Here is a 12,630-nt window from a genome sequence, read left to right as displayed (position 1 = left end):
CTGTCTCGTCTACCCAAGAAAGCCACTGGTCAACTGCAAAACATACAGAATGCTGCAGCACGGGTACTGTCCAAGACCAGAAGGAGAGCACATATTACACCGGTTTTAATGTCTCTGCACTGGCTGCCTGTGAGTTTTAGAATACATTTTAAGATTCTTCTATTGGTTTTTAAAACCTGTTGATCCTACTTGAGACGTCTGCGTAGCCGGCGTAGCCGGCGCGTAGCCGGCGCTACACAAATAGCAGAAATAAAATATAAAACGTTCATTATTCTTCGATATTCTTTCTTGGCACTCCTATATGTTCCATAAACATCACAAATTGGTCTTTTTTTCCATCGTGTGGAAGCTGTAGGAATTGTAGGAATTGCATCCGTGTCCAAATTTAATTTGGTGTCCTTTAAACAATACATGCAAGTGGCGCATGGATATTATTTTCAGCTTTCAGTGACCAGTTTTTCTTGCACTTTTCAATGAAACACACGCTCTGTTATAGTCACAGCCGTGATTTAACCAGTTTTAGAAACTTCAGAGTGTTTTCTATCCACACATACTAATCATATGCATATACTATATTCCTGGCATGAGTAGCAGGACGCTGAAATGTTGCGCGATTTTTAACAGAATGTTCGAAAAAGGAGGGGGGAGACTGAAGAGGTTAAATCAATCCACGATTGTGCTCTCCAATACATGTCAGACATGCTTTTAAGTTATGTACCCAGTAGGTCCCTCAGGTCTTCTGGAACTGGCCTTTTAACCATCCCAAAGCCTAGAAACAAGAGGTATGGAGAGGCTGCCATTGTTACTATGCCTCTGATATAGCCTGCCACTGAACCTGAGGGGAACTCAGGACATATTTATAAGAGACTCCTTTTTAGTCGTTCAGTTTTATTGTTATTCTTTTGTTTTTTATCCTCTTATGTTTGTTGTGTAGTAAATATTTACGTTTTTATTTTCTTAATTTTCTTAGTTTTTCCTGTGAAGCACATTGTGTTGCATTCCATGTCTGAAATGTGCTGTAAAAATAAAGCTTGATTTGATTTTGATTTTAAATATGCAAATAACGCTGTACACTAAGCAATGTGTTCATTTAACACTGAAAGTGTGGATCCATATAGACATTTGAACAGTGTTAAATTGAACAATCTCAGTGTTGCTTTAACACTGGAGAAGGTATCAGTGAACACCATACCAGCGCACCTTTAACACTGACCTAGTGTAAAAATACAAGGTATCAGTGAACACCATTACCTTTAACACAGAGTTTGTGTAATATTTTAATGCCACTGGTGATGGAAAGTATCTGTGTTAAAAGGGCAACACTTCGAAAAGTGTAAATTCAACATTTTTTGCTGGTTGTCATATACACACTTCAAAAGTGTTCAATTGAAAACCCACAGTGTTCAATTTACCAATCAAATTTTGCTGTGCAGGGGTGAGATAAAGGATTTTTGCCAAGGGTATCTCTTTCTGAGTATTATACCAAAGATAGAGCCATTACCTGGCAGAATGGTGGGAGGCCAGATTTATATCTACGCTGAGCTGTAATGTCCTCCAGTCACTGGAGTGGATAGTACAACAATCTCCCTGAGGTGATGCACAATTCTGTATGTGTGTGTGTGTGCGTGTGTGTGTGTGGGTGTCATGATTCGAACAGATTAGAGAACACCCACAGTAGAAAGCTCCCAAAAGGCCAGGCCAATATCTTAATCAGAACAGGATTACCGGGTTTCGGAACCATCTCTCAGGCTCAGTATCTGGTATCTTAGCCCAGACATAGAATGAGATGAAAGAACAGGTGGAGAGCAGCTAGACTGGCCTTGGCCTTTTTCTTTATTTGAGCATTTTACATTTAATGAAATTATCTCCTTCCTCATGACCGGAGGAGCTGAAAGAGATGACGGTGAAGCTCTAAACGCTGTCATCGCAGAAGTAGCGCCTACGTCAAATTGAAATGCACGCAGGCCCGTCTTAAATATCCCCTTTAAACATAATTAATCCTCGCGTAGACGCCTGGCCTTTCCGCTCTCTCCCGTAGTGAGGACACGGAGGTCTGAGGCAAGCAGACATGGCTGGCATCGCTGATGTGCTCGAGTGCCCATCTCTGCCTCTAAGGTGTATGCAACTATGTGTGTGTGTGTGTGTGTGTGTGTGTGTGTGTGTGTGTGTGTGTGTGTGTGTGTGTGTGTGTGTGTGTGTGTGTGTGTGTGTACTTGCGTGTGAGTGTTGTGCAGGGAGGAGTGCATTATTCATCGTTGTTAGTCATGGTCCATTTCTACTAATGCCATTCAAAAATGCATAATGAGTATCATAACAAACAGTAGACAGACCAGACACTCATTCATAGCTACATTTATTCATTGAGTCTTTCATCAATTAACACTCACCCTTAACGCATTGCAGTGCACCGCCTTTCGATTTTCACCTTCAAACTCAAGTGTGCTATTTCCTGAGCTACATTACAAAATGGATGTTTAATAAGCCACCCTCACCCACAGCAAAGTATGTATTTTGCCCACATTATACATTACATTTACAGCTTGGAAGTTATTGGAGCTATTCAGGGTTAACCACTTTTTTCCCCCAAGGGCACCTTGAGGATTCAATTTGGGATTAAGATGCCAAGTAAAGGGACTTGCTGGACAAAAGTGAGCCAGGATGCAAACCCTCCAAGTCCAGGTCACACGTGACGTTGTCCACCTCCCTGCCCACTACCCCTCAACCCCTTAATCGCTGGTGGTGCAGTGTTGCTGTGTAGCTAGAGATTAATGAGTGCCTTTCAGCTCAAGCACTTTGTCAAAGTCACCCTTTCACTAAGGCACAGTCTTTTTTCAACAAATGAGTGTGATTAGTGGTTTACAGAGACATAGAAACAGTATTCACCTTTGGCCTTTTTTGTCACAGGTAGCTGCATTTAAATGGATTCATATTCTTGTCAAACTAAGAACATGTCCAGTTATTCCATATGTTCTTTCTTAACCTGGCATGTAAGCCCATTTTTATTTTCCCCTGCGCCAGACACAATTTGTATGATTCAGCTTTGCCATATGTTTTCCTCCATGTCGTGTCTGCAAATGTAAAGTGCATACAAATTTTGTTAAAATATGCAAACGTTAAGGTGTCCCTCAAAAGACATTTGTGATATCACTACACTGATTGCAAGAGACTGCACCACCAAGCAATACAGAATGTACCATTTCAAAACTTCTTACAATTACTGATAACAGTATTGACCAGCCTGGTAAACAACTTGGTTTATGAATATTTCCAAGAAAGAGAAGGCCCCTGTGGAGTTCTCTCACAGAAAACTTCACCGCAAAATCATGCAAAAAACATGACACATAGTCCATCTCAAAACCTTTTCCCCTCAGGAGACTGAAAAGATTTGGCATGTGTCCCCAGATCCTCAAAAGGTTCTACAGCTGCACCATCGAGAGCATCCTGACAGCAACTGCTCGGCATCTGACCGTAAGGTGCTACAGAGGGTAGTGCGAACGGCCCAGTACATCACTGGGGCCAAACTTCCTGCCATCCAGGACCTATACAATAGGCGGTGTCAGAGGAAAGCCTACAAAATTGTCAGAGACTCCAGTCACCCAAGTTATAGACTGTTTTCTCTGCTACCACACGGCAAGCGGTACCGGAGCGCCAAGTCTAGGACCAAAAGGATCCTCAACAGCTTCTACCCCCAAGCCATTAGACAGCTGAACAATTCATAAAAATTGCCACGGACAAAAAAAAAATCATAAAAATTGCCCCCCTCCTGTACACTGCTGCTACTCGCTGTTTTTTTGTTACCTATGCATAGTCACTTCGCCCCCACCTACATGTACAGATCACCTCAACTAGCCTGTACCCCTGTACACTGACGGTGCTGGTTCCTCCTGTATATAGCCTCGTTATTGTAATTCTTATTGTGTTACATTTTATTATTACTTTTTATTTTAGCCTACTTGGTAAATATGTATATCTTCTTGAACTGCACTGTTGGTTTGTAAGTAAACATTTCACGGTAAAGTATACACTTGTTGTATTCAGCATTTCACGGTAAAGTCTACACTTGTTGTATTCGGCGCATGTGGCAAATACAGTTTGATTTGATTTGATTTGTCTGGCATTCAGGTGGGCCTTCGCGCTTCAGCAAACAAAGGAACAACAACAAAAATCAACTCTGAGGAAAACTTCAGCTTGACGTCGAAATGGATTAACAATGGATTCATGCTAACTTAAATAATTCTCTACCTTTTTTGTTGAACTCCTTTCTGCCTCGAATTAGTCCTTTTGGAAGTTTTTCTTCATAAGACCTTCACATAGTGCATCTGGCTTTCCAGGAAGTTAAAGAGCACCATTGGACCTCCTGAATAGTACTTTTTTTTCAGTGACCTCTTCAGTAATCACGACCTCTTTAAAACAATATGAAAGATCACATTTAAAGATTTAAAGAGCCTACTTAGCTAATGAAACATGCATTATAGTTTGCTGCTATTAGCATGTGGGCTCCATTCTTTGAACTGGAGGAGTCTTATGAAATAACTATGCAGACGGAGTAATGGGAAGACGTGCTGCTTAAACATTACTTAAGCAAATGTCGGCTCTCGCTCTGATTGGTATTGATGTCACGAATTCCGACTTGAGACTTAATGCTGAGTTGAAGTGGTTTCGTTAACTTTGTTAAAGATCATTGTGAGGACGCATTCAAGTAATCAAATCTCTATCAATCTTGTTCCCCACACAGGCTAATGTGCCAGGCTTCACAGCATGGCTTGACTTGACAATGCTGCAAATGTCTACTAGTTTGAAAGCACTTCCTGAAACATCGTTTTGAATCAGAGGACTGGCTGGTTGCTATTTGCCCACCCAGTGTCATGGACTCTGTTATTCAAGACATATAAGTTCATTTCATCCAAAGTGCACGTTTCAAATTAGTTGTGACTCAAGGAACCCTGAAGATCCTCAAGGAACCCCTGGAGATCCTCAAGGAACCCCTGGAGTTCCTCAAAGAACCCCTGGAGTTCCTCAAGGAACCATTGCTAGTCAAGGGTTCATATTTGCACCTTCACTTAGTTGAGGAGTTCTTGGTTGAACCTTTATTGGTTCAATGTATTAACAGGTTCCTGGAGGAAGCCTGGAGTAGAGGTGTGGCTAAGCAGGGGCGTGGCTTTAAGACGTTTTTGTGGGGACCACCTATTAGAGTAAATGTCATTCCTGTTCATCTGTTGTATTGTCATTACATTACATGTTAATGTTGAACACAGGTGTATGAGTTCCTTAAGTGCCTATGCAAATACCAAAGTGGGAAAATTTACCACTTTATTACAATATGTAGACAGCAATGTTAATAGTATTGATATTATATTAGAATATGCATAAATATTTACGCTAATGGGTGGTCAAAAAGAAGTATCTGAAAGCCATGCCTCCAATCTGACAGGCTGCCACCTCTACAATATGTTATTAAAAAGGTTCCGGCTTGAACCTTTACATAGGGGTTCCTCAAGGAACTTTTTTTAACTGGAAAGGTTCCACCGTCGTGGCAACCCAAAAGTTTATTCCAGGCACCTTTACGTCTATGATTGTATAGGAAAAAGTTTCCATTGATTTTAACAAGTCAGTGAGTTTACTCAAAGACAAACTTATAAAACCTCAGCATGTAAGCAGATATCCCCTGGATGTGTTACTGGGAGAAAAAGATGGTGTTAAGCCAAACATGATGGAACTACCTGCAATTGTCTTTTTTCTTCCCAGTGCTTTGCATGAGGCCAGCGTTCCCCACAGCGGGGCAGTGGCTAATGAGCAAGAACAACCACCTCACATCCCAACATTGTTTGGCAGATCCTTTGCTTTATATTTGTTGAATGCTCAAAAAACTATTATTGTGTTTAGAGAAAATGTATGATAGCATACTGTTTCCTTTGTCTACAATTGCACCAAAATATGAAGAGTTGGGTGGCTAGTTTAGTTCATGTTGTATCTGCTACAATGTGAACTACGTAACTTTGGCAAAGTTTGGAAACCGCTACAGTTTGATGCTATCTTGAACAAATATCTTCAACAATTCAATGAATAACATTTAGTGATACAGTATGTCTAGGGTCCAGAATGCACGGCCAATTCCCAACAGTCAGCCCGCCTACCTGTTTTTGGGTCGACTGAGAAGTAAGGCTGTCCGCTGATGATGCTGTAGACCACCCTGGCACTGTTCCCATATGTGGGGTCATCTGCATCTGTGGCCGCCACTTGGACCACCGTTGTTCCTGCACAGACAGCATCCAATTAGGTATTACGACAACATCAGCCATCTGTAGATACACAGCTCTCACATCAACAGCATGTGTGACAGCATTTCTACAAGCTTACAAATATCTAATGTTATATATTCAGTATAAATCACACCTTATTCTATATAGGCTACAATCAGGAATGTACTGTAGTGCGGGGTAAACATACTACTTACTACTACTTCCCTGGTGTACAATAACATTTTAATCACCGGTGCATCAGTCTAAGTAAAACATTTTTTAAATCCCCATCAAAATCTGTCAGTTTAAGCTGACAAACATCTCTAAAGCGGTGTTTGTCAGACCATGGGAAATCCAAAAAATCGGTCTTCTCAAGAAAAATGTCTGTCGCGTCTGAATGGTTTCGCCCTCTCTCACGAACATGATGGTCTTCTCCGTTTTGCTCTACGACCCCCACAAGTGTCACGGGACTCCTCTGAAGGTAATCAGTACCAGATTAAAAAGAATCTGGAAGTATGGAGGAAGTTTTGTGCCTACCCCAAAAAATACTTTAAATATGTGTAAAAATGTATATATATATATTTCCTGAGCTTTCTTATATCTCCAAGATAAAGGAAAGACCCTTCAAAATCTTATTCCACGTATGGAATCATGTAGTAACCAAAAAAGTGTTAAACATATATATTTTATATTGAGATTCTTCAAAGTAGCCACTCTTTGCTTTGATGACAGCTTTGCACACTCTTGGCATTCTCTCAACCAGCTTCATGAGGTAGTCCCCTGAAATGCATTTCAATTAACAGGTGTGCCTTGTTAAAAGTTCATTTGTGGAATGTATTTCCTTCTTGATTGGCGTTTGAGCCAATCATTTGTATTGTGACAAGGTAAGGGTGGTATACAGAAGACAGCCCTATTTGGTAAAAGACCAAGTCCGTATTATGGCAAGAACAGTTCAAATAAGCTAAGAGAAACGACAGTCCATCCTTACTTTAAGACATGAAGGTCAGTCAATACGGAAAATGTACATAACTTTGAAAGTTTCTTCAAGTGCAATCGCAAAAACCATCAAGCGCTATGATGAAACTGGCTCTTATGAGGAAAGCTACAGGAAAGGAAGACCTAGAGTTACCTCTGCTGAAGAGGTTATGTTTATTGGAGTTACCAGCCTCAGAATTTGCAGCCCAAATTATTTCTTCACAGAGTTCAAGTAACAGACGCATCTCAACATCAACTGTTCAGAAGAGACTGTGTGAATCAGGCCTTCATGGTCAAATTGCTGCAAAGAAACCACTACTAAAGGACACCAATAAGAAGAAGAGACTTGCTTTGGCCAAGAAACACGAGCAATGGACATTAGACCAGTGAAAATCTGTCCTTTGGTCTGATGAGTCCAACTTTGCAATTTTTGGTTGCAATCACCTTGCCTTTGTGAGACGCAGAGTAGGTGAACGGATGATCTCCGCATGTGTGGTTCCCACCGTGAAACATGGAAGAGAAGGTGTGATGGTGCTTTGCTGGTGACACTGTCTGTGAGACTATAATTTGTTTTTCAACAGGACAATAACCCAACACAGGCTGTGGAAGGGCTATATGATCAAGAAGGAGGGTGATGGGGTGCTGCACCAGATGATCTGACCTCCACAATCACCCGATCTCAACCCAACTGAGATGGTTTGGGATGAGTTGGACCGCAGAGTGAAGGAAAAGTCACCAACAAGTGCTCAGCATATGTGGGAACTCCTTCGACTGTTGGAAAAGCATTCCAGGTGAAGCTGGTTGAGAGAATGCCAAGAGTGTGCAAAGCTGTCATCAAGGCAAAGGGTGGCTATTTGAAGAATCTCAAATATAAAATATATTTAGATTTGTTTAACACTTGTTTGGTTACTACATGATTCCATATGTGTTATTTCATAGTTTGGTGTCTTCACCATCATTCTACAATGTAGAAAATAGTAAAAATAAAGAAAATCCCTTGAATGAGTAAGTGTTCTAAAACTTTAGACCGGTAGTGTATGTACTTCAATAGCGAATGGAGAACGCTTTTCCCTGTGGTTTATTTTCATGCCAGCCAGGTAGGCTATACTCCCATTGTAAATATAAGCAATATGCTTAATATTAAGAAAGTTGAGAAATAAATATTTTAGACCTAGCCTATATAAAGCTCATGGGATCCGCCTCTTTTCATTAGCGGCCATTACACTGTTTTCACCCGCAATTGCATAGCCTATAGAAATGTTACACATCATGAGCTCCTAGACTGTCATGAAGTGTTTGATTCGATTTTCGATTACATTTGCATTGATGTCAAAGTGATTAGAAGGAAAATAGACTGCTGAGTACCAGGCAGTTAGCAAATTTGGTAGGCTAATAATGACCAGCAGCAGCATCAGAGCTTGGAGAAGCCTAATGTGGAACGTGGAATTTGACTGCCTTCATGACTCGTGACCGGCGGTGTGGCGGCCCTAGTTACTACATGATTCCATATGTATTATTTCATAGTTTTAATGTCTTCACTATTATTCTACAATGTAGAAAATAGTACAACTAAAGAAAAACCCTTGAATGTGTAGGTGTGTCCAAACTTTTGACAGGTACTGTTTTTTGTATATCTAAAGGGGTCCTAAAATCCAAAATCAAATAGCTAAATGAGCCATGTTATGACCTTCTTAAAACAATTCCATATGTCAGCTTAGAAGACACAGACACTGCTGCACAATGAACACTCTCACCTATGGATACCATACACTGTTACCATTCTACATCATATTATGGTTGCTAATTGTAATCCGTTTAGTTTATTATAATTAAGGTGCAACTTTGGTCTGTAGAAACCTGTGTACGGTATTGGTTAGAAACGGCAGAGCTGTTACCGTGAATTAAAACGCATGGCTATTACTGAAAATGTACTGCGGTGTCTATGAATAATGCTAGGTACTGTGATTTCCCCCAGTTGTTTGGAAACTTGCAATAGAGGTTGAAATATGTATAACTGTTCTTAGAACTAACACAATTTAATTTGATTTTAAAGTGATTGTTAATGACACTTTTAGCATGTTGATATTCCATATTTCCTAAAGCAGTTTGCCTCTACACAGCTGGACCTTAGCCATCTCTGAGCACGTTGGGAGACGACGTGGAAACAGGACACTAGGGCCAACGGTGAGCGCTGTTACCTTCAAGTAGGTTTCGGTTTAGCTAGGGTGTGGGTGATGGTGGATGGGGATGGGGGATGAGGGATGGGCATAAGCATCTGCCTCTGGTGGTAAATGTGGCATGTTTGAATCCAGTGATAGAAAGTCATTTTTTTATGTTTTGTTTTAAGCCTATCCCAAACCTTAAAAAATTTGGAGTTAATGCCTAAACTTAACCTTAAGCGTTTTGAAATCTGACGTTTGGAACAACATTGAAATTTGACGTTTCAGAAACATGGATTAACAAGCTTGTTGGAAGGAGTGCTTTGGTCAAGGGACCGAATGCACAAAGGTCCAGTAATCACCGCTAATCAGACAATTTACCTCTATTGTTCTGTTGTGAACTATGGTCTGGCCCCTGACGGAGACCAGCATTTTATCTGTAACATACAGAACCAAGTGTACTGAGCCAGTAATCTGCCATGCAAAACAACTGGACCTCTAATAGAGAGCTTCTAGGAGAGCCAGTGCCATTCTAGGGTGAATTTATCACAAAAGACTAATACACACTGAAATGAATGTTATATTTGCTGGGATGTTACATTTAATTTGTTTTGTGTGAGGATGTACTAGTCCATCGAGGAAAGCAAAGTCTCAGAATTTGCGTTATTGGTGATCTTGAAGCTGAGGCCCATTTCTGATTTGACAAAGATGCAATTATCAACCGTTGACATAGGAGACGTAACCTTGGAATAAAAACAATGTTTCCCACAAGTGTGCCATTTTCTGTTGAGCATGGTCAGATGAATAGGCTGCTTTATGTTTGTATATTTCACTTTAATAGCCATGCATCTCTGCTGGTGTCTTAGGCACTTTCCTTTATGTGTTACAGTATGGGCCTGTCTTACAAAGTAGGTTATATTTTATTTTGCATCAAACACCCTTGTAAAAAAAACACTTTCTTGCATGAGCCATATTTTACGTACTCTTACAGAATGACGTGATTTTGGAAATGGAAGATTAGGTCGGCGTATTTCCAGTCATAAACCAGAATTAACAGGCGCTGGTCCTGAATTTGAGCAATATAATAAAAAATGTCTGGGTGGACACCGAGAAGTTATCATCAAGCCAGTTTTATGTGGACTCCCAAGATTATATCATCACGTCTTAGTCGTGGCAGGTTATATTACAACATTTTTTTTAAAACAAGGTCAATCAATGCCACTATGTTAGAGAGCTGTGCTATGGTATTCACAATTCTTATCACTACACAGTTGCAGTAAGCTAAAACTAATTTAGGTTATCCCTCAATAATGGTTCTGATGTGGTTCTTTCAGATGTCTATTTTGTGTTTTCTGTGGTGTATCTGTACTGATACCCAGGCTAGAGGAAATTGGTTGTGAAACACTGTAATATTTATAGCAGTCAAGGTCACGAATAAGAATAGCCAGCCTTCAAGAGTGGTTGTCCAAAACGGATAAACATCCTCACATCAGAATATATTACACAGTTCCCCTCGATGCAGCTGTCATGTGCCTGTCTGTGTCACTTCACTTTTTGTCTGTCTTCATTTGTGTGATTGATAAATTTCTCATATTTTCATTTTTTTTCCAGTGAATCGGGACAAAACAGGGGTTCCTAATCAAGTCTGCATCTCAGGGTGAGCGATTGTCAGCTGACAGTAATGAAAATAAATGTAGCAGCATGTCTAATTTGAATGGCCGACAGGTATTCATCAAAGCTTTACAGACACAAGACTGGATCCAACTGCCACCATAAATACTCATCTCCAAGTAAACATGATCCAAGTATCCAAATATCCAAAACTGTAAGCTATATGTTTTGCATCGTTATTGTCACACCCTGACCATAGTTTACTTTGTATATTTCTATGTTTTGGTTGGTCAGGGTGTGATCTGAGTGGGCATTCTATGTTACATGTCTAGTTTGTCCAGTTCTATGTTCGGCCTGATATGGTTCTCAATCAGAGGCAGGTGTTCGTCATTGTCTCTGATTGGGAACCATATTTAGGTAGCCTGGGTTTCACTGTGTGTTTGTGGGTGATTGTTCCTGTCTATGTGTTTTCACCAGATAGGCTGTTTAGGTTTTCGTTACGTTCATCACGTTCTTTATTTTGGAGTGTTTGTATTGATTCGTGTTTTACGTTTGTTCATTAAAACATGGATCGCAATCGACACGCTGCATTTTGGTCCGACTCTCCTTCTCATCAAGAAAACCGTTACAGAATCACCCACCACAAAGGGACCAAGCAGCGTGTCAACAGGCAGGAACAGCCCAAAGTGGAGTACAGTATGGACTATACTTCTTGGGAGGAGATAGACAGGTGGGCGGTCGACCCAGGGAGAGTGCCGGAGCCCGCCTGGGATTCGATGGAGCAGTGCGCGGAAGGATATAGGAGAATGGAGTTTGCGAAGCAAGCAAGGCGCCGCGGACGGAGGCCCCAGAGTCAGCCCCAAAAATTTCTTGGGGGGGGCTCAGGGAGAGTGTGGCAGAGTCAGGAGTCAGACCTGAGCCAACTCTCCCTGTTTATCGTGAGGAGCCAAGGAGGAGACCAGAACCAGAGCCGGTGTTGGAGGTGAGCGAAACAGAGACTGTGAAGGAGTTAATGGGGAAATTGGAGGAGAGAGAAATGAGGGAGTTGCTGTGTTGGTGCTTTTTGCACGGAATTCGCCCGACGGAACGTGTCAGGGATTTGATGGCACCTGGGTTAGCGCTCCATACTCGTCCTGAGGTGCGTGTTAGTCGGCTGGTGAAGTCGGTGGCAGCCTCACGCACCAGGCCTCCTGTGCACATCCCTAGCCTTGCACGTTCTGTGCCAACACTGCTCTCAAGATCTCCAGTACGCCTTCACGGTCTAGCCCATCCTGTGCCACCTCCACACCCCAGCCCTCCGGTAGCAGCTCCCCGCACCAGGCTTCCTGTGCGTGTCCTCGGCCCAGTACCACCAGTGCCAGCACCACGCAACAGGCCTACAGTGCGCCTCGCCTGTCCAGCGCTGTCGGAGCCCTCCTCCTCTCCAGCGCTGTCGGAGTCTCCCGCCTGTTTAGCGCTGTCAGAGCTTTCCGCCTCTACAGCGCTGCCGGAGTCTTCCGCCTGTTCAGAACTGCCAGTCTGCAAGGAGCTGCCAGTCTGCAAGGAGCTGCCAGTCTGCAAGGAGCTGCCAGTCTGCATGGAGCTGCCAGTCTGCATGGAGCTGCCAGTCTGCATGGAGCTGCCAGTCAGCATAGAGCTGCCAGTCT

General features: G+C 42.0%; 1 protein-coding gene across 1 annotated transcript in view; it reads right to left on the bottom strand.

Moving 5' to 3' along the window:
- The window catches only part of LOC139366759 (cadherin-7-like), a 115,729-nt gene that overhangs the window by 53,391 nt on the left and 49,708 nt on the right, over window positions 1-12,630 (bottom strand). Inside the window, exon 4 of the mRNA XM_071104461.1 lies at window positions 6,135-6,254. Coding sequence (XP_070960562.1) covers window positions 6,135-6,254 — 120 coding nt within the window. The remainder of the gene's footprint in view (window positions 1-6,134; window positions 6,255-12,630) is intronic.

The sequence above is a fragment of the Oncorhynchus clarkii genome, chromosome 15 (genome assembly GCF_045791955.1).
Source record: "Oncorhynchus clarkii lewisi isolate Uvic-CL-2024 chromosome 15, UVic_Ocla_1.0, whole genome shotgun sequence".
NCBI lineage: Eukaryota > Metazoa > Chordata > Actinopteri > Salmoniformes > Salmonidae > Oncorhynchus > Oncorhynchus clarkii.
This window is presented reverse-complemented; position numbering and strand designations above follow the sequence as displayed.